Consider the following 23,008-nt stretch of genomic DNA (forward strand, 5'->3'; position numbering starts at 1 on the left):
AAGAAGAAAGATTAAATCCTATCTTGCTAAGCTATTATATTAAAGCGTTGAGATAAAAATTGACAAAACGAACTAAATAAATAGATAAGTGCTCTAAAAAAATATTAATCATCATCATCAGAAAGTGGTTCATAAGTCGGTTGCGGTGGTGGCTTAATAGGCAGCATTATGTTCCCACTCGTCGTAACCGTTGTTGTTGTTAGCTGAGGTGGAATAATATTTCCTGTTGGTATATTTCGCATATTTGAAGAGGAATCATCTGGAGAAATAACTGGTCGAATTGTTGGAGCACTTAATGTACCATTTCCACTATCCGGCAAATTCAGAAATGAAAAAAGAGGCAAATTTGTGGCCTGATCAGTAGAAGTACCTGAAATTCATTGAAAACATTTGTTATGATTTACAAGTTGTGCCTTAAATCTGCGTTTAAATGAAAATTTCAATTAATTCTCCTATATAAGGATTTCTTTCACTTCTTCTGTTATGTAGAAAATATTTAAAATATCCTACTCCAAGATTAAACTTGAATCGAAAAAGAAAAATGAAAGGAACCTGTTTGGGATGTAGGTGCAACATCGGATGTATCAGGTGACAGCGGTTCGTAATTTGCAACAGCAGTAGGTTCTGATGAACGCTGTTGGTTTTCCACGAGGGTGGATTTTTCTTCGTTCTGTAATAACTACTACACAGTTTGCAATGTGATTTAAAAAAAAAAAAAAAAAAAAACAAATTCACATAAACTACAAAATTATCCACCATAACTTGCAAAAATGACGACATACTTGCCTAAGCTGAACAAAATCACTATAGCTGATACTTTTAGGAAGGAAAATACATCGTACCTCAGCTACATTCGTTATTGTTTTCGCGCCACCGCCACTAATATCTGCCATGTTTGTTACAAGCAGTGAAGGAACCGATGCACTCAAAGTATTCCCAGGAATAATTGCTGATGTTTGAAATGTTGATGTGCCGGAGATACTCTGGGACGATACATTCGGTGATAAGGTCCCTAGTACCGACAACTGCAACAGTGCAAAATGTTTTTAAAATATCCTTTAAAAAAATTAAACCACTCTGTTCTAGCTGATATAAGAACACAGAATACTCAATAAACCAAAACCTCCTTTAATCTCCTGGACCGAAGTTTAACACCTAATCAGAAGCGAAAACAGGACAAGGAAATACTTTACGATCGAATAATTAAACATGACAAACAACTTAACTGTGCCACCAAATTCTAGAACTCTAGTACAAATCCTAGAATAAGTCATATGAAGAAAAAGTTTATGCTATGCTTCCGTTGCAATCAATAGTCGGAAAAGGAGTTTTTTTAAGATTTCCAAAATCAAAAACAATTATTAACCATTTCAATACAACTGCATAATATGCTAATTTATAAAAGTTACAAGACTCTCATTAAAAACTTAAAAAATTCTTCTGTAAGTTGGTCCTGAATTAACTCTAGAATATTATCTAGCCCTTTCCTCATTTGTTCAATTGTATGCGTGACTTGCATGCTCCATCTATAATGGTTTTAACTGCTAGCTCTTCTACTAAATTCATCACACTCATCTTATTTGCACCAGATTTTAGAGATTTCTAAAAATGAATTTTTTTAAAGCATATGAACTTTTCCAAGCTTTTCACAAAGTATTATTAACATCCTCTAACTAATAAAATATCAAAGACCTGAAATGGCGACGAAGTGGTAGGTGTTGTCGCGCGTAAACTTGATGAGTTACATGGTGAAACATGCGCTGAATGTGAATTTGATAGATTTGGATTTATGGAAATGGGTGTTCGAGGTGAAACAAGTGTCGGAACAGGAGTACGCATTCCAGAAGTATAACTGCTTACAGGGCTTACGACTGGACGTCCAAGAATGGTAGTGGCTGGAAGTCCATGCGAAGAAATGGCTGCACTGGCTGGAGCGGATGTGGATTGTAATGGCGAAAATCTAGTTTGATGTTGCGGTAAAGTGGGGACAAAATGGGGAAAGTGCTGCTGTTGCTGAGCTGGAGATGTTCGAGATATGGATACCGATGCTACTGAAGATGTTAGTGGTTGCGAATATGGAGACGTAGGTGCGGAGTTATTAGGCGTAGTACAAGTAAAATGCGCAGTTGCAGTAATCGTCGGTGACCCCACACGCTTCTGACTTCCTGCAGATGTTTTCACACTTGGTGCATGGTGGACATCGGACACAGACGGAAGATATACCGTATGAATACCTAAAAATTGGTTGATGGAGAAATTTTCCTAAATGAATCAAAATCGCAAAATTAACCCATTATTGCTTATTTGAAATTCATAATTAAAAATTCACATCCAAAAAACTGAACTGAAAAATACTAGACTAATCTTTGGCGCTTTCCCATCCAAGAAAATTTGAGAACAAAAATACCTGATTTACGTTTAATTTCACAGCTATTCTGCATATTCCTATGCTCGGCGCGATTAAATTCCTCGTCGAACGTTACATTATGGCAGTGTTGACGCAAAAGATGTGATGTTTGCCCTGAATCAAACATTGTGCTGTCCAGTCCTATAACAAAGAATATATTTTGAGTCATTTATAGTTATTATAAGTTCCACTGCATCCTACTATTGTTTTAATCGTCGATACTTCCACCACCTGATATCAAAAACTTTATTGAAATTATTCCCAGCTTAACGAAATAAAACGTGAAAAACTTATTCTGCAAGAACTAGTTTTCTTACGAAATACTAACCCTTTCGAGAGAGAGGATCAATACGTGAACTTCGATTTTTTGTGCATTCTTCAAGCGCAGTTGAATCGTTTGACGTGCTCTGTCTAGGAAGCTGTAAAACAAACCGTCGGCAAAACTTAAGCAGGTTTAGTTTTTTTTTTTCCTTCTTTTTTGAAGATAACGAAATATATTATTCATACTTTATTAATATTACAGCAAGACGGTAAATATTTACTTCATAAGCGATCAAAAGAAAATTTCAAAAATTTGGAAAGCAACATTCATTTGGATTCAAGTTATTTCTCCTAAACAGTTCACGTTTGCTTAATATTTCTCAAATAATCAGTTTTGAAAAGCTAAAAGGAACAGGCCATTCGTAAGAGAATAGAGAATTTGTCAGCACATCAGAATAAATCTTAAATTGAGTCCAAATGTATTTAAAATAAAATGTAATGCTCTGAACAAGTAAATGCATACTCGTCCTTCAACTGCTGTTGCAAGCGCAGAATCATTCAAAGTTCGTTTTATACCGATCAGACTCTGACCAGATACAGCCTGTGATGAAGATGGAGTAACTCCAATCCTAGTTACTGATGGAGGAAACTCTTTCATTGCACCTTTGCTAACAGGACCCAAACCAACAGTTGTACGCTCATCACACATACCCCTCACTATTACCCCAGATGACGGAGTAGAGGTTAATGCATTTCTTCCTGAAAAATCAGTACAAAAAGATGTTACTCAGAAACAATTGGCACTGAAATTATAAGCCATCAATAATTGAAAAATGGAAAGTCATTTGAAATCACAATGGAACGTGGAACATCTGATGTATTATGCTCAACGGTGGCAGTAATAATGATTCTGAGAGACGAATGGACTTTTTAAATAAGACAAGGAAAAAATGTGATAAAACTAACCACTGAGTGCCTTTAATCCTTCGTCATAAGCACGCAGATAATGCTGCATTGCTGTACGTCGTTCTTTAAGACGTTCTATAGTTTGCAAATGAACACGAACAGCTTCGACATCTTGCGATCGCAGAGCACGTGGATATTCAATTTGTGACACTCGACTTAATTCATCACCAATACGCGCCTCTTCCTGAAATACCTCCAAATTTAGTCGAAGTAGGCATTTAACTCTCAGCTTTATTTTTTATTGAAAAATAAAAAATAAAGCTGAGAAATCGAAATTTTATTTTAATAAAATTCAAATCCTCCATCATCAACAACCATAATCGATACTCAAGAAAGCCAATAAATAAGACGGGAAACTTGTAGCACATTCTACAAATAGGACATCTTTTTTTTTTTTTTTTGATTCTCCCTATCGGTGGATGAGCAAACAGAACTATTAATCCACTTTGCTAATATGCAAAATAAAATGTTCAAAACACAACTTACTTCTACGACACGTCTTCGTTGTTGTTCTATATAACGTATTTCTTCTTGCTAAAAGAGAAAAACAGAATATTTGAATAATTTTTTGCCTATTTGTAGAATGAATTACCAAAAACGCAACAGCTCTATTCGTTGGTAATAAAAGAGAAGTTATCGATGTATATAAATGATTTTGTGAGGAAATTTTTATATGCTAAAATTATTATTCTTCGTCAGATGCTTAATATCTTCTCTCTCAAGCTAGTGTAATTCAAACTTAATCTGCTGCCGTACTTCTTTTTTATTCTTCTTGATTCGGTAATAAGTCAGAAGAAGAGTTTTTCTTGTAAACATTATAGAAATAATTGTGACTAGTACAAATAATTTTAATATCTTCCTGTAATCCATATAAGAATTTCTTTGTAGCTAACACTAAGTGAACTTTCGTAGTTCCCATACATAAAAAATATTTTACAAGTTTTTGTTGTGCCTCCAACTGTCGCATATTTTCATCCAGCTCCTTACGCATTTGTTCAGCGTTGCGAAAATCGTTGTAGAGTTGAGAAGCTGTCGACGAAAGTGATTGCACGTTTGTACGCTGCGGCTCTGTATTACCTGTTGCTACTCTACCCGTCATAGTAGATATTGCTGTCGATGGTGTTGCTGATGCAATAAGCTGCTTTGCTTGCTGTTGTTGCTGTTCAACATTTGGTTGAGCGCTTAAATGAGCTGCAACCGATGGATGTACACTTGTAGATGCTGCAGCTGCAGCTAACAATGTATTTGCTGCTGCAGTACGTTGTAAGTTAACTGCTTGTGATACTGTTTGTTGCTGCAACGGCTTTATGGTCGATTGCTGCATTAGTTGCTGCCATAACTATAAAGAATTTAAATATAATTTGTAGACTGAATGTCACGTTCTGTCGGGATGAATTCAAATGTAATAGTTCAAATACACAAAAATGCAAATAGAATTTTAAGGTTAATTGAAACAATTTCGAAAAAATATTTCGATTAGTTTTTCTTTAGGAAATAAAACTAACCAAAAGTTTTGCTTGATCATTTGCTAATGCATTCATTTGTTGCTGCTGATGGCTATTCTGTACCTGCTGCTGTTGTTGCTGTTCAGAAAGACCCAAAGCTAAAGCCTGCTGTCGATATTGGTCAACCACACTGCTTGCTAAAAAAAATCATTCCAATTTTCAATTTTTTTTTCATTCTGACATCCTAATTTTTTCCTATTTGTCATGAATTAATACATACATATCTCTGCACTTATAATTCAAATACATATCTTTTCACTTACAATTAACATTTAAAGGAACTAAAATAAACATAAGTAGAAAAAACAGTACTGAAAGTAAAAAGCAACCTCGTAGCGCAGCCAACCGACGTTCGTATTCATGCTGTTGTGCAGCCTGTTGCATTATTTTCATTGTCATGGCATACTAAAAAAAAAAAAGTGAATCACGAAGGTGCAAATTGCAAATTTGTCCAAAATTCCGTTTTCTCAAAAGAAGAGATAATAAATATTTCTTCAAGAAGGAAAAAACTCACTTGCATGGCAGGATCCATTGCAGCAAACTGATTATAGAAAGCAGCCAAGGATGACATATTTGGATCAGCACCAGCAGTAGGAAATGCAGCAGCAGCAGCCGCTGCCAAGGAATTCTGCAAAAAAGGAAGTGCAACAGCTGCATTTGCATTAGGTTGCAGTGCGGGTGTTGGAATTGGTGGAGTGGAGCTTGTAGCAATATTATTGGCTGCTGCTACCGCTGCTGCTAAAGAGGCACCAGTTGCGACTGTTCCAGCAGAAAGCATTTGCATTTGTTTCATTTTCTCCAATAACAAATCGTTACTGGGAGTAGGTGATGATGGTGGTCTCATCACAGGCGTCCCTGTAAACAAGCCAAAATTCATTAATCAAGCTAATTTCCAATTTCATTAATTTTCAACAACTTGAAAATGAAACAAAAAGCGGTCGTATCATAAACATCAATTCTATCGCTGTTCTGGTAAGAATAGTAGATATTTTAGCTGTTAAGTGATTATGGACTGCAGTGTCTCAAAACAGAGGTTTGAATAATTTCAACAATTTCATTAAAGGAAGACAGAAAGTTTTTTGAAATAAAGTACATCTATGCAGAGGTTAATTTTTCAATAAAATGACAAGTAATGAAACCTTGAGTGATCGAACCTTTGACGATATTTCCAAGTGCAGATGAAGCAGACTGGGTAACTGCTGAAGTTGACGATCGGGTTATTGAAACTGAATATTGTGGTAATCTATCGATATCCAACTTGAAAAGCACTTTAATTATAAAACTCATGCAACGAATGATAAAATCTTCACCATCATTATTCGATCATAAAACTGTAAATCTGTTTTAATACTCAAAGATAAGCCGAATTAGTGAGAATCTCAACAAAAGTTTTAATGGTCAAAGAAAGTCGAGTTAATTTGTAACGAACACTACATTAAACCTAATGGCACCTGCTTTAAAACTAATCTTCTAGAAAACACATTCCTAGCTTTGGTAGGACTAGGATACCAATAATTGAACCCATTCACATCAACGAAGTATAGTTTTTCGTTTAATACTCTACATTTCCAAAAGTATACACTCATTGTATGTTATGATTACATGGTCAGACCAGAGTTCTTGAAAAAACAAGAAAATTAAATAAACCTGAGCAGATCGAGTAGGCATCGAGTCAGGAGTCGAAGAAGTAAGTGTTGCAAGAAGTGCACTTCCAACAAAGGATGACTGCGGAGGTAGGGAGGTCGTTTTTGTAACATCATCTGCGTTCGAAAGATCCGACGACGAGGAGACGCTTGCGTCAGATTTACGACAAGTCAGTGGAGATGACATGACTTCCGACTCCTTACCGACTTGTGACAAATGCAAATGGGAATTACCGACAGACAAAACTTCTGAACCCAGTCCGGAAGTACCGCGAAACCTTGGCTTATATAATTGTGTTGACGGTGATTTTGCGAGTGGTGGTAATAAAATTACGCAATCATCTTGGTTGGCTGCTTCATCAGCGCTTGCACTGCTTTCGCCACTAAAATTTTGCAGAGTATGATAATTAGAGTCATGAAATTTATTAAAGAATTACATGTCACAAAAAGCTTTATAATAAAGAGCAAAGATAAAAATTATTATCAGGAGAAACGACTTTAATTATTTTCTTCAATAATTTATTCAACAATCACCTCTTTAAGCAATTAAATGGAAAACCTACGGAACGGAAAGCGCGAACCTCGGATCCGCTTCAGTTTCAGCAATATCATTCTTGACCGCAACAGTAGCTTGTTGTAATTGTGGATTCTCTTTGTCATCTTCACTAACATCGTCTTCGCTTTCTGCTTCCTTTTTGACACTTCCCATGGCATGAATCTTTTCATACTGCTCTCGACATTGCTGAAATTGTCACAGTAACAAGAGTTAACTGACTTCAAATTTAAATCAAGTAATTAGTTCACCATTTTGCATGCTTATTTTAGTGCTAATTACACAGTTAACATACCTTGGCACTATACTTATTGCTCATTTTTTCAGCCACAGTACTCCAATCTTTTTCACCTACTGAAGTAACTGCGGCACGTAATGTTTCCACCTCTTCACTACTCCAAATAGCAACAGAAGATTTCTTCCATAAAGCCATTTCTTCCTCCAGTTCACCAGCGATAAGCTGAAAAAAGTTTCATAGGTCCGTGAAAATAACAAAAAAGAAAAAAAAAAAAACACTAAAACTTCTACAACCTAACTTGCTTTACCTCTGGATGACAAAATAAGAAAAAAACACTGAATCAAAATTAGAAAACAAGGATATACATTTGAACTATCAGCAACTGATTGCAGTGTTTTCTTTCTTATTTACTTTTTTTTTTTTGTCATTCAGAGATTTGGATATGGTTGCAAATAGTTTGAGAAAAAGTAGAAGGCTTAGGAAATAAGTGCGAATTAAATATTCGAAATGCAGCAGTGCTTTCAACATTTAAAAGTTTAACCATATCCAACTGCTTGGAGATTTTCTTATGGCATGCAGGGCAACATTTTAAAATATCTTCCGGTATCAACATTTGATGCATTAAAAACTGTTTCTGCTCATCCGTTATCAGCTTCCATTTCACTGGCATTGGTCGTGTTGGTTTCACTTTTCGACGCGGATTATGGCATGTACCAATTTGGCAACGTCTAAAACGCAACAAAAGTTTTCATAAACTTCGAAAATCAAAAATGAAAGGCAAATTTCGGGATCCAATATAATAATTATGAAAGCGCTATGCAGAAAAGCATTCATATTAAAGACATACGTTACAGTTTTTGGCTTAATCCCTTTTGCTTTACACTTCTGGCATACACAAATATCAATTTCATTCGCTGAACTGGCATCATAGCCCGACGCATCCAATGTTAAACGAGTAAGTATTCGACCAGTATTTGAACCACTATTCACTTTTGCTTTGCAAATACAACACTCAAGTTCTCGTGAACCAACAACTAAAATTGGATTAAAAGTTAAGACTTTTTTGATATTTTGACACATGTAATTAAAACTAAAAGTATAAATAAGACTTTAATTATCTTAAATGAAAGTGTATCAATTCTTCATAATTCGAACCAACGATCTCTCCTATTAGTAACGAAAGGCTACTTACAACTTATTTCGTTTCCACTTTAATTACAAGTGTGCAACATCATAGCATAATTTATTTCTATACTTAATAGTCAGCTAAAGTCAAATTTGCATCTTGAATTTAACTATGAAATCAAAATGCTTAATAAAAAACTGATGCACTATGTCATAGCATAATGACACTCACTCATACAGCTCTGTCTACTAACACCAGGGTGAGAGAGTAACACGTGGTTATGCAAACGTATTATTATGACAGCTTGAATAAATTGTGCTGATTCCGTTATGCATCCATGAAAATATTCGAACCTTGAGATTTTAAGAAAATGAAATTATAAAACAGTAGGTAAACTTACTGGTGACATCATTCGCAGCCTGTGGTGCTTTTAGTGCTACTTCTTCAAGTCGTGGCATTACCGGTGGTTTGTAACATCTTGGAGGCTTCTTCCGTTTCTTTCCCATCAATGCTTTATAGTTTTGACGCTTTTTAGTCAAGTAATAGTATAGAACGCAATCTTTTACGCTTTTTCGATCTAGAAATTCCGCTATCGCCGCAAAATTTTTGCCGTATGTAACAATTTGCTCCCTGAAAGTCTGGAAAAAAGCCGATGAATGTTAAGACAAATATCCTTCTATCCTTATTTAGAACAATCCGAAATAAAACCGATAGAAATGATGCAAAATATTTCTCTTACTTTTTTTTCGTCATCTGTCCACTTTCCCAAAAAATATTCAATATGAGCATTATGATCCTCCAATGCATCTAAGACAACTCCATTTAAATCTATATAAAACGGTGCACTACGCATTCTTGAATTCATCATTATCGGTGGTAGTGCCGCAGCTGCACGCCGTCTTTTATATTCGTCCTCCTATAATTAGGCCTAGTTACAACAATCAACATAACATTATCTAAAATATGAACTAGAGAGAAGTTTTCTAAACCAATCTCGAAAATAAAGACTGAAATCGGTGCACAGCAAAGAAAACATGCAACAACTTAAAGTCAATATGACATAATATTTTTAAAAAAATAAACGCCCAATAAAACATTTGTTAATTGCTATTCTACATGATCATAACTCCATTTTTCATTAATATTTTCAGCTTCTTTTGTTCTGTTACTGATGTCAAACTCTGTCCGGTAATGGATGCACACTTTGAAGTATCTGGCTTCATTTCCAATATCTGGCTTGCCAGTATATCAATATATTGTGATTCTTTACCTAAAGCGACAGCTCAAATACTGAGCATTGCAGCCATGAACCTAAGAAAAAGAAATTTTTCTTTAGACGATGGGTTGTACCGCCATTCCTTGAATCTTATCAATCCAGTTTCAGAAATAAAAATGTAAACCTAACAATTAAAAATTTTAAACTAATTTAACCTGTTCTAACTGTTCTGTGGACAGAAGGCCGATTCGACCACACCGCTCTCGTTCTTCTCGTGTTTTTTTCAATTCCGGAAATGTTTTCTCAAATATTTCACGATGTTTTTCGTCTCGAGCACTGCAAAAATAAAACAGGAAATGAAGAGACAAATATTAAAATGTTAATAAATGTTATAACAAAAAAGCAAAGCTTACATTTTCTTCTGACTTTTGCAGTACCTCTCGTCTTTCTTCAACCATTCTGCATACATCATATTGTATTTTTCAGTTTGATATTTTTGAGCTAATAAATCGTTTTGACGATGCTCCGTCAGCATTTTCACTAAATAAGGTTTTACCATTTTGTATCGCTCAATCGTTTCTTGCACCAAGGGACTGTCCCATGGATTTCGATATTGTGGCTGAAAGTTCAATCAGTTAAATGAAGAAAAAGCACTGAAAAAAAAAAAAAAAAAATGTTATGAGCATATGTAAAATCATATGATCTTAATTAGAACTGAAAATAAAAATAAATGTACACTGCACCATGCTAATCTTAAGTACGAAATTTTGCTAAAGAATGACCTTATAACTTAATAATTACTTAGGAAAAAAAAAAAACTTTATAACTCAATAATGAGAGTATCACGCTCTTGTTTTATCATGCCCCTGTAGCATTGTTGTAAGCACTTTATTTCTATGATATTCGTCTCAGTTATATTTGCATCATATCTAAGCTGATTTAAAGGCATAAATTATTAGCTTACCAAATGCTACACTACCAACCTTGCTATTATAGAAAAAATCTCTCTTTAATTTTTTCCTATTGGTTACAACCTCAGTAAGAGTGTTTGTGTTACAGGAGTACAGAACGGATTTTTTACGATCGGAAATTACATCAGCAAAGTGACGGATATCTGATATAATCTCATACTATATTTCAATAAACACTATTATATTTCACAGAATTACAAAATGATAAATTCCAACATCAGCAAATTCGCGAATAAAATAAATATATGGCATCTAGTAGTAAACTTACAACTGTTGCGGCTGAAGGTAACAGATGAGCTGGCATCTGAGCTTCAGAACGAAATGCCTTCTTTCGGTTTTCAGCATAAATTCTCTCAACCAGACTCATCGAATCTATGTCTTCAGTACTGTCATCATTTTCTTTATCATTATCGGTGCTATCACTCGATATCTTAGACAATTCATTCTCGTATTGCTCCTATATTCAACGTATTTTTCTTTCAAGGTAACTGATTTAAAAAAAAAAAAAAAAAAAAAAAAAACTAAACAGAATAAAAGTTGGGCTTCTAATAAGTTCAGTTTCTCTTATATTTTTATTTTTTATTTGATACTCCGTCCTTAATCATGATATATTATGATTCAAATATGTGATTAAATAAGAAAACTTCTTAAATCATTATTAATTCCACAGTTCATAATGAATTCAAATCCTTTAATAAAATATTAATTCAATCCTTAAATAAGAACTATCATGAACACCTTTTTTCGTTGTATAATAGTGATCTGGCTATCGACAAGCTTTTTTTCTTTCTCAACTGCTTCTAAGTGATCGGTGATTGAATTCTTCTTACGTTCTGTTGTTTCGTCAGCAATCATGCTGAATTCACTGCCCATCGTTTCTGATTTCTTCATTTCACCTAATATACCACCACCGATAGAATCCGAACGTCTCCTTTCATCTGGAATCAGCACACTATGTATTTAAAGATTTGCACTTGAAATGTATTTTTTAAAAACGATAAAATATCTCCAGAAGACGTCTCACAAATTAGCGAACCATCTATAGAGATTACTCTTTGATATTACCTAAAAATGTAGCCGAGTTGGTCGCAACCATAAAATCTGCAATTAATGAACGTCGGCGTCGAGCATCCACTTCAGCCTGAATCTCCTACAAATGGAAAGATTTTTACTAATCAAATTGAACATTTATTCTTGTGAAGAAAATACTGGATGATGAAAGTTTTTCTCTACATATAGAACCAAAACAAAATAATAACTAGAGCTGCAATTCTGACAGTGACATGGAACTGAGGGCAACAGTGTCATGAAATTCATTAACTCCACATATTTTTTGTCCCTTTAGAGATAGAAGTATATGAATAGCCATACTAATACCTGACGAGACTTTATAGCACCAGGTGTAGATCCTCGCATCGAAGGGGAATGAGACATTTGTTGATTACTCTGCCTTAATGCATTCAAGCGTTGTATTTGAACAGCTTGCGCTTGACTTTGTTGTAGTTGTGCTTGCTGTTGTGCCACTTGCATTTTTTGATTTTGCGCTTGAGCTTGTTGAGTTTGAAATGCATGCTGCTGTTGTTGCTGTTGCTGCTGCTAAGAAAAATGAACACATTTATGGATATGGTCATAATGTGTCACTTATCAATATGATATATTATTAAGTACATTTACATTCTCAACTTCTGATTAGTCGAGCAGACCATAACATTAGAAATCAACCTGAATTGCTTGCAAATGAGCATTCTGTGCCGCTTGAGCAACAACCAGTTGTTCAAATTGACGTTGTAAGTGCTGCTGTTGCTGTTGCTGGGTTAACTGTGCTTGGCTCTGAGCCTACGAATAAAGTCAAAAACAATTTGCATAAGTATATCAAAACATTATGAAATTCCATAATTACTAAAAAATATTGGACTCAAGGAGAACAACACATCTTAGTTAAGTTTTCAAGTCAATCTCACATTCTTTGGAAGATACACTCAATAACTTTCTACTCACAAACCCAGATCATTATGAAGAAAATGATGCATCCAGTAAATTTCTCGATTGATCATATAAACTAAACAGTTTATTTAACAATCGATCACTTGATTCAGTTTTTAAAGTCCATAAAATCAAATTTCAGTTCAAATTACTTGTTGATAAAATTGAGTATACGCTTGATTTGTTATGCCCAGCGATGGATGTAAATAAAGTGCTGCTGCCAGATTCATACTATTATTAGCATTCTGTTGAGCATTTGGTGCCGTAAAAGGTGGATTACCAGTAGGAAACATTGCCCTTAAACTTTTATCACATTCACCGAAATGGATAATTTGCATACGATGCCATATGATGCTAAAATTAAATTAAACAAGTCAATAAAATCCATAATACTTAATTATAACATAATCAAAAACCATAAACATAATAACAGCCGCAAACATAACAGAACATGCTGCTAAAATTAAATTAAACAATTCAATATGATGGAAGTCAATTAATACGACAAACGGGAACTATAAAAACAATAGAAGGGTATAAAGCATTGCTACGACAACCAAAAACTATAAATAATCATAAACACAACAGAAGCGTCACTATATGTTCAGAATGTTAAAATGTGAAATGAATCGTAGTATGAATGATTAAAGAAAATATCATTGTAGTTCAAAGAGTGCTGGCATACTGAACATAACTGAGCATAATTAGACATGGAAACGAAGTCCGTAAAGCTAATAAATTATCCTAATCACCAACAATAAACAACAAACAAATACCAAACAATCACAACCATACACAAGCAACAACGATGCGTCATCTAATTGCAGCAGGCTTGGGTGCAATTTGCTATAGCTGGCAAGCAAACTTCATGCCTTCCTGATATATTCGTTCGTCTCTAATATTAAACTTAAATTTCGTTATGTATACCACTTGGTGACGAAGTTAATTTTTCACGATATGATAAACTTATTGTGTTTAATGATGTTAGATGAATAAGATGAAGTGGTTTACTTGATTTACATTACTTTTGATGAATAATTTTTAATAAAGAAGAAAGAAAATCTGCCAAATCTTTTTCATTATTTTTGTTTGTTCAAAAAACGAATGTTTGAAAAAGATTAGAATAAACTGTAAAACTTCCCAGCGTTTATTATGAATCAATTTCTGCTGAATTAATATTAAATCGAATCTTTTGGTCTTGTTTTGTTTTGTTTTTTTTTTTTCCTTGTACTATTGCAAAATATTATTTAAAAAAAAAAAAGTGTTTAATTTTTTTTCTGAATGATTGAAAATTTTAGGGTTAGAAGAAAATCAATTATATCAGGCTTTTTTTCTCCCGAAATCATCAAAATTTCTATCTTATCTCACAACTAAATGGTGAAAAATTAAAAATTAAAAGTTCGATAATTTCTTCCATCCTTTTACATCGTTTCGTAGTATTTATCATACAAACTTAAATTTTACTAATTTGATTGAAAAAAAAAAAGTCGAAATCAAATAAGCTTATAAGAATGATTCAGAATGATGGATACCGTATGAGAGATTCGGTAAAATATGACTGAAAAATGTAAACGGATCATTAAACAAACATTTTTCACCGAAAAAACAAAGATGGATGTTAACTGATCATCATTAGCATCAACTAACTTTCACTCTTTGCAGTAATTTGATCTCTCCAACGAAATCTCACGTTTTTCTTTCTTTTCACTTTATGCAATAAATTTGAAAAGATCAATTCTAATTTGTAACCGTTCCTATCGAAAGTTGTTACATATTATTATAATTAATATTGATTATTATTACATATTGTTACTACTATTACTATCATTAGATGGATAATTTTTAATGTATAATATTATATTATGATCTAATATTATAAATCACTTTATTATAAATGAACCACAACAACAACAACAGCGAACAGTGAAATGGTATTCAGTATTTCGTTATCTTTAGATTATGAAATTCCCTTTGCATACCGATCAGTGATAAGCTTGCAAATGTAATTTAAAATTTTAAACTTTTAAACTGCCTTTTTTCTTTTTAAACGAAAGCACTTGAAGAAATTGATGTAGATTGTAATCCTATGTTTTCATAAATGTCATGTTTCATAACTTACAATGTAATTTAAAAAATTTTAAATCTCATTTTTATTCCAACAAAAGAAAAGGATGGAATTTTAGATTTTAAATTTATATCAATTAGAATAGATCAAATTTCATGCATTCTTGTTTAATATCTCCAAATTCTTTAATCTCAGTTACTTCCCGAAAAACATACAAATGCAGACAGAATGCCTGCAAATGTAAATTTCTCAAGAAATTAATGAAACAGCAAGTAACAGTTATTTGTCATTTGTCAAACGGGATAAATGTTATCCTATTCCAAAAAATTAATCCAAACAAAATTTCAAAAGAGCGAAATTAAATTTTTCAGAAGAAATTAATTTTAAGAATTCGGCAAACATTTTAGACACAGTCTTTTTATACTTTTTGAAAAAAGATGCAGATCAATAAACATTAATTAAATTTAATAGAAAATTTTATGCAAATTATGGTTTATTGTCTCTCAAAAGTCCAACACAGAGTAAACAAAAACAAAGCAATATTGCAAACAGAATTATCATCGAATGAATTATTAGGATAACACTGATAAATGCAGTCCAGTAAACGAAATTATCACAGTGATAAGGTTGGAAATAAATGTTTATGTTTTGTCCCGGACCATATATCCAAATACAACCTAAAAAACAATGAATTTTGTAAGTGGATTTTAAATTTTAAGCCATAAAATTAAATAGTTTTTATATGATAAGCAATAATTTCACTCACTAGATCGCATTTATCTACTGTATCTTACAATAACATGAAATTCTTTCAACTTTCAGATTATAACTTGAAAAATTGTTTATTATAAATTTGATGTTCAAAGCATTTTAAATACATAATAGTGGACTTTGTACATAGCAAAACGACACTTTTTTTGCATAATTTTCAGATATTAAAAAAAAGTACTGTGAGATAAATTTAAGCTTTTGTGAAAGATTTCAGTTAATTTTAGTAAGTCACAAATAATGTCTTAATACTTAGAATTTTCTCATTTTCTCAATTCTAGTGAGCGAAATTATCCTAGTGATATGGTCGGAAATAGATGTTTATGTTTTATTCCGGACCGTATATTCAAATATAATCTAATAACTTTGTTTCATATTAATTTTGTACTGAGGTTTGTTAAAAAGAAAAGAAAAAAAAAACACATAGATACAAAAAAAGAAAATTTTTATTAACTTGCAGCAACCTCAAAATTACCAGAAAATAGCCAAATAAGTATAGCTGCGATCATTATTCCTTCAAGCGCTTTGCACGTCAAATCAACGCCTAACGTATCAGCACGTGAACGTGGCCAAAAAGCATAGATTCGCAACATACTCCAAAGAATATACAAGCAACCCATCACAATTAAATAACACTGGGATCATTGGGCGTGACGGACAAAATGGTATATTAATAGTACCTGCAATAAATAATAGTAAATCACGCGATAAGAATTTTAATTTTTAGTACCAAACAAAAATTTAAACCTTTCTTTTATCAATTATGAAATTTTTTATTTTTCTCCCTATTTCTTATTTTTATCGGACTAGCACTATTATTTATTTATTTATTTATTTATTTATTTATTTTATTTTATTATTATTATTATTATTATTATTATTATTATTATTACTATTATTATTGTTATTATTATTATTATTGTTATTATTATTACTGTTATTATTATTATTACTATTACTATTATTATTATCTTATTATTGTTACTATCATTATTATCGTCATTGTCATTGTCATTTATCCGATTATCAAAGCTTATTATGAAAAGTACTGCTAGCTGATTTCATGACACTTAACAACTATTACATGCATAAGGCCCCATAATGTTAACGAAAACATCAATCCAATCAGATATCTGAAATTTTATTATATAAATTGGAGTGTAAATTTCGAAAATACTTTTAGAATTTTGATAAGGATGAACCATAGTTAAATCTCTTTCATCGTTATGTAATATTTCTTCATTGCTGTATCTTGCAGTTAACGTATTTAAAGAAAAGCGAAGCTAATGATAGCTATTACTAGGGAAATAAAAATAATTATATTAATATCTAGACTAACATGCTGGTAAGCATGAGCTAAGATGTTGTTCAAAGTTGCTTGCGAATTCCGTAGCACTATTGGAAATCTTGTAAATATCAATAAAACTTTGAAATGTGGGATCCTTCTGTGTGACATTTCTAATTGATCGATTGAAGCTGAAAGTTTAAGTTGAACTTATTATGAGCACATCGACAATCGTCTCTAATAATAGTTTCTTTTTATTTAATTCATTCTTCCTTGAATTACTAATAATCATGAAAATGTGACATTCACTTTGCCATGAACAATTTTCAGTAGTTTTACTTTTGGATCATTTTCTCAAATGTTATTTTTCTATCATTGACAAATTAGATTACGTCAATCTTCAATTTTCTTCTTCAAAAACACAAAAGTGTTTTCTGATTTGTTTATGGAGTGTTAACAAGCCACAAAGAGTACATAAGAGCAGATTTTCAATTTTTTCTTTAATAAAAGGAAAATTCATTTTGTTTGAGAGTGATCTGGTAGATGGTTACCGCTATCAACGTGGGATTGTTGTTGCTTGTTGCTGGTCTTTTTGTTATTTACTGATAAAAGTCACTACACTCTGTATCAATAGCTTATTTCGACCATGGTATCCAAACGACGATTGATGAATTCCATCGTCAGTAATTTCTAATCGATGCCTAAAATAAAAGATTGTTAAATCTTCAATTTCTCAACTAAAATTACTGCTGTTACAATTAATCATCAGTAATCAAATTGTTTCGACTCGCGTTTGGCCTTAACCACTGTAAGAGTACTTAAAAGAAAAAGGTGATGATATATTAACCTTTTTCTTTTATCTAGCAATTAAGTTTATCAAGGCTGAAGTTGAACTGGAAGCTTATAAAGATTGAAACTGGAGTGAATTTGTGTTCTAGGCCAATTAATTTTATAATAAAGTGACATTTTAACTACTGGAATATCATTTAGAAATTAATTATTAATTGCTTATAGCCGTAACAGAGTGTCTATATATCATTTAAAGATTTTGACTTGAAAAAATTTAATTTAATAAGTTAAAATTATCACTTAACATACATATAGCTATCTTGACCAATTGACAGTGATTGATAACCATGTCCAAACTGTTCGTTACTTTTCTGAAATAATTGTTTAGCATATAAATCCATTTCACTTCAAGTTTCCGTCCTTTCTTCTTTTGTTCTCCTTTTTTTTTTTTTGTTTTATAAGCAAACTGCTTTTTAATTATCTGCAAAATCCGGTTAATTTAAATTAGTTAATTTTTAATTTTTTTCATTTTAATTAATTTTAATTATTTCCTATGCCATTTGAGAGTAAAAGTGAACAAAATGAGGAATCTTGAATAAATCCTTTGATGACGAAAAATTAATTTTGAAATTTTCAAAATTTAATAGCTATAAAGTTACAATAATGCTCTCTATCATGTAGCCACCTACATTTATGAATATATTATTTGCACTAATTGATCAATATCTATCTTGCTATCATTATTTTAATTTTTCAAATTTAAACATTTCAATTAAAAATTCATAATATACTCTCTAAATTAAATGATGCCATCCTTCTTTCTACTTTTTCATTCTCGCTTAATTTCTTATATGAGTATGTGCGTCTGTACGCCATTTTAATTATAATCAAATTTCAATTGCACAAACTGTCAAAGACCATTACTGTTGACAGCAAGTTAAAATAGATAAAGCGATAATGTCATAGATTTAATTTAAAAGTAAATAAGCATTCACAAAGACGAAAACATCAGAGATATAAGTTAAACAATAATGAAATATTTGAAGAAGTGTATGATAAAACATTTGAATGTTATAATAAGATGCATATAAAAAGAAGTTTCGAAAAAAAACTCTGAATTAACACATAGAAATTTAAATGTCACCTTGAAGAATAAAACAATTCAAAATTAGTTACTGATAAGAAAAAAGGAGGGCAAAATTAGGTAATTAGTAGTGTATAGCTAATTTCCCATTGATTGAAAGAATATATTGACTATATGTTTATACAATACTTAGCAAGTAATGAGTACTGCAAATACAATAAATTTAAACATAAATAACCAGAAAAAGTAAATTTTTTGATTTGCTATTTTCGAAAAATAATTTTGTTCAATTCTTTATTTTCTATGAAAAAAGCTTTCATTTTCGAAATAACTCAATGTTTGCATGAACTTATTAATCTAATTACTTTTGCATTTATTAAAAAAAGATTAGAAAGTGTTTTAATAAAAATTAAAAAAAAAAAAAAAAAAAAAAAACTGATAATCTTCAATAAGAATTGAGAATAAATTTGAAAACAAAATTATTCCTTAAATGAAAAGATGATTTCAGAATTTTAATTCCAATTGTCAGTGCTTTTCACACTGCAGAATTAATTCTTGAAATGAATGAAAATTCATTGGAAATTAAAAATTAATAAAGTTGGAAATTTGAAAATAAATAACTAAAAACATAAAGTGAGTGTGCAAAACTGTTATTAGTTCACTTTTTAAAATCCACCAGAATTTATGATTCACAGTGTGACAATTGCATATCGCAATTGTTACTAACATGAGCGCATGAAGTTAACTAGCGTTTGAAGGCAAGGTAAACAGCTAATAATAAAAGTGTTGATAATAAATATCACAGGTGATAATAACAGTCAAGGAAAAAGAAAATCTTGATACTTTTTGTTATTTCTTTATTTCTTTGATTAATTAATTAATTAATCAATTGTTTATTTATTTATTATTATTAGTACTAATTTTTACAATTTGTAAACCATTTTGTCATATCTAAATTTCAGTTATATTGATATTTTATGAATGCTAATTAATAATTAATAAATATAATTTAACAGGTATGAAATTGAAATCATGCAGGATTTTTATTAACTCTACAAAATATAACTAAACATTGAGCCGAAAAAGTGTAATTACACATAATAATAGATAAGTCAGATTTTTTCATTATCGGTAATCAAAAGTTAATGTAATTAAACATGATTCCTTCACACAACAACAAATCGAGCAGTGTTTACATAGCAAACGTAGTTGTGATAAGATAGCTTAGTTTGACAAATGTCGTTGGTGGTTGGTAGTAGCAATAATAGTAATAGTAATAGCAGTTGTAGCAATATGTTTATGAAATTTGTCCATTGTCATCAATAATTTAGTTTACCTTCTTCTTAATCAAGTATTGACACTTGTGATAATTGCTGTTGTTTAAAATTTAATTGATCGAATTTTTTAACTCTTGGTATATAGAAAAAAAATTTGCAATAGTATGCATACATGCATGTGCTTTGATTAATAATGATTCAATCAATGATCCATGCATGCAGGCTGCAGTGACTCCTTGCTACTTATGAGCAAATTAACATCTGATACTGTCATGCAGCATGCAGATTGCACATCTGCTTCAACAGGTAAACAATCCCCAATGTCTTATATCCACTACATTTGCTTTAGTAGCTGTGTTATTTGTAGAAAGAGTTCAAAAAGTCAAATATTTTTGTTGTTACTCTAAATGAGATTTAAAGTAGCGCAAATTCGCTCATTTTCAAAGTCACATAAATTTTTCTCTTTCACGTGAAACGCTGTTTCACGTAGATAGGGCTGTTTTTTTTTTTTTTCTTTTTTTTACAAAATTTTCTAATTACTACTTGTACAAAGAAATTGTTGATATCTCACTCCATAATTTTATTTAAAACTAATTAACTGAAATAAAAAACAAAATATCACAACGACAGTGACAGGATCAACAATAAAATATTTTTATGAATAAATTAAATCATAACAAGAAGGTTTTTAATTTTAAGAAAAAAAAAGAAGACATTTCAGTGATGATTACATCTGTTGATAGAAATAAAAAAGATTCAAGAAATGTAAAATATAAGCGTTAAATGAATCCGAAACACCTACTATTAGTATTCATGCCATTTACTAATTGAAAATGATATTACGAATTGTTGCAATAAATTCTAAAATTTGTTTATAATATATTTCTTCAAGTAAATGTATGTGAGCAATTCGACTAAAAAAGTCAAATGTAGAAGAAAAATGAAACAAAAAAAAAAAAATACTTCTGTGAAATAATTCAAAATAACAAATAAACAAACGATTTTATCGCTTTGTTTATTCGTTGTAGTTATTGAACAAATAATTAATTGAAAAAACATAAAATATAAAAAACAAAATTAGATAACTATTCGGCAAATTCATTCATAAAATTCAACAACTGAAATAAAATATTCAAATCTGTGAAATATTCTGACTGATATTAAAAGTTAGTTATTTCATTCAATGAAAGAATGTAAATTATTAGTTATTATTATTATTAATTATTGTCATCAGATTACAACTGATGCATTATAATAGTATAAATTAACCTGAACTGGTTGCAGCAGGTATATTTACTGAATTCCTTATCACATTTTATTTCCAAAAAAAAACGAGCAAGAAATGAAATGTTAACGAGAATTTGAAAGCAATAATCCGCTTAACGGTGGCTTTCTGAATGAACTTCATTCAATTATTTATTATTCAAAGGTTATCAGTAAATTATCTATGAGATGAAATGGAACATCACATACTCATATTCATTTCACCAAATTACTTATCCCAAATACCGTTTATCTGTTATCAATGAACAAAATATAATCATTGACAAATAGTTCACTAGAATAATGTCATTTTAATAAAAATTTTGACCGAAAAAGATTAGTTTAAAAAAAAAAAATGGCAGAAATATATATATCGCTGCTCATTTTTATAATTTCTTGCAATCCAAAAATGATGATAATATTCGCTTTCCAGTTTAGTTGTGATAATTCATAATATTCATAATTTTTATTTTTATTTATATTGCTATAGAGAAATTATCACTATCATTTATCATAATATCAAATAATGAGTGAATAATCATTTTAATAGATATTTCATAGAAAATATTTGAGCGATAGCATAATTTGAATATAATGCATCGCCTTTTGTTAAATTTTTTAAAATAATATTTGAAATGATGGATTTGAGTTTGAATAATCTGAATAAGTTGTATAGCACAAAAACCATTATTGGTTAAATTTTGTGGACCATCGAAATTTGAATGACACATAGTGTGATTCATCTAGCTGTTAAGTAATATAGTACGATCGGATTATTCGTCTTATAGAATACAATATTTAAAATAAAATAGTGTAATTCGATTGAGATTTTGTTCAATTATGCCAGAGAAAAAGATAAAACAAAATAATTTTCAAATAAAACTTAAAAATGTTTAACATTTATTATTGTTTTACTTATTGATTTACATATTGCTTGTAAATAAGTAAGGTATCAAGCAAAAATACTGATATTATCGTTATCTTTATCTTTTGATATTATCGTTATCTTTGTTAACATTCCTCTGTTTACATTGTTTCCAGATAATACTTCAATGTTACATTATAAAGTTTTATACCAAGCATATTTGCAATATTTGATATTTATATGCTGCTTAATATATGCAGTATAATATATTTCCAATAGAAGGAGAGAGAGAGAGAGGGAGAAAGAAAGAAAGAAAGAGGAAGGAATAATTAATGATATTGTCATAGTGCTGCACTTACTTATCTTTTATCGTTCAATTTATCATGCTTCCAGTTATCTAAGTTATGCAAATTAAAAAAATTGCTTTCACATCTGCATTCAAAGAATTAATTTATCAAATAATTACAAAATGACTGTAATTAGGTTTAATTGTGAATTTTTTAATTTTTCTATGTGAAACAAAATCATTTCTTCAAAACTTAGCAGAAAAAGTAAAAAAGTGTTATGCAAATGTTTATATAGATATTATCTTGCAAACGAAAATAATATTATATAAGATAGATGATATAAATATCTAACTTAACCGATAAAATATTTACTGGTAGAAGTATAAAAGTAAATTTTAAATAAATAAAAAGTGTGATTATATATGTGAAGAAAACTAAAGAAGTTTGATGCATTCG

The 23,008-nt window shown here is 30.8% G+C and overlaps 3 protein-coding genes across 6 annotated transcripts; all 3 read right to left on the reverse strand.

Annotated features, from left to right (window-relative positions):
- Window positions 1-104: 104 nt before the first annotated feature.
- On the reverse strand, window positions 105-13,162 carry Bma-gei-8 (Myb-like DNA-binding domain containing protein; the record flags this gene model as incomplete). Of its 4 annotated transcripts, none has more annotated exons than XM_043076625.1 (29): window positions 105-370; window positions 553-670; window positions 843-1,025; window positions 1,693-2,234; window positions 2,408-2,548; window positions 2,736-2,826; window positions 3,192-3,427; window positions 3,635-3,818; window positions 4,121-4,168; window positions 4,572-4,973; window positions 5,140-5,276; window positions 5,469-5,544; window positions 5,654-5,994; window positions 6,294-6,396; window positions 6,787-7,165; window positions 7,364-7,524; window positions 7,631-7,795; window positions 8,115-8,301; window positions 8,421-8,607; window positions 9,100-9,337; window positions 9,439-9,615; window positions 10,131-10,251; window positions 10,329-10,534; window positions 11,155-11,343; window positions 11,625-11,824; window positions 11,952-12,036; window positions 12,264-12,482; window positions 12,609-12,722; window positions 13,022-13,162. In XM_043076625.1, the coding sequence occupies 29 exons, from the start codon at window positions 13,160-13,162 to the stop codon at window positions 105-107; spliced, it is 5,637 nt and encodes a 1,878-aa protein (XP_042932559.1). The 4 variants fall into 4 exon arrangements, with proteins under 4 accessions (XP_042932559.1, XP_042932560.1, XP_042932561.1 ...); XM_043076626.1 differs by having other exon boundaries at window positions 6,279-6,396; XM_043076627.1 differs by having other exon boundaries at window positions 7,346-7,524.
- Window positions 13,163-15,420: 2,258 nt separating this feature from the next.
- Window positions 15,421-17,171, reverse strand: Bm3986 (Uncharacterized protein; the record flags this gene model as incomplete). Its single annotated transcript, XM_001893189.2, has 4 exons — window positions 15,421-15,611; window positions 16,178-16,296; window positions 16,337-16,382; window positions 17,054-17,171. Coding segments are annotated over 4 exons (474 nt in total), but the record flags the coding sequence as incomplete, so codon positions are not given.
- A 411-nt stretch (window positions 17,172-17,582) lies between these two features.
- Bm17376 (Uncharacterized protein) lies at window positions 17,583-18,177 on the reverse strand (the record flags this gene model as incomplete). Its single annotated transcript, XM_043076629.1, has 2 exons — window positions 17,583-17,688; window positions 18,086-18,177. The coding sequence occupies 2 exons, from the start codon at window positions 18,175-18,177 to the stop codon at window positions 17,583-17,585; spliced, it is 198 nt and encodes a 65-aa protein (XP_042932563.1).
- Between the last annotated feature and the right edge of the window lie 4,831 nt (window positions 18,178-23,008).

Source organism: Brugia malayi, assembly GCF_000002995.4.
Source record: "Brugia malayi strain FR3 genome assembly, contig: Bm_v4_Chr1_scaffold_001, whole genome shotgun sequence".
NCBI lineage: Eukaryota > Metazoa > Nematoda > Chromadorea > Rhabditida > Onchocercidae > Brugia > Brugia malayi.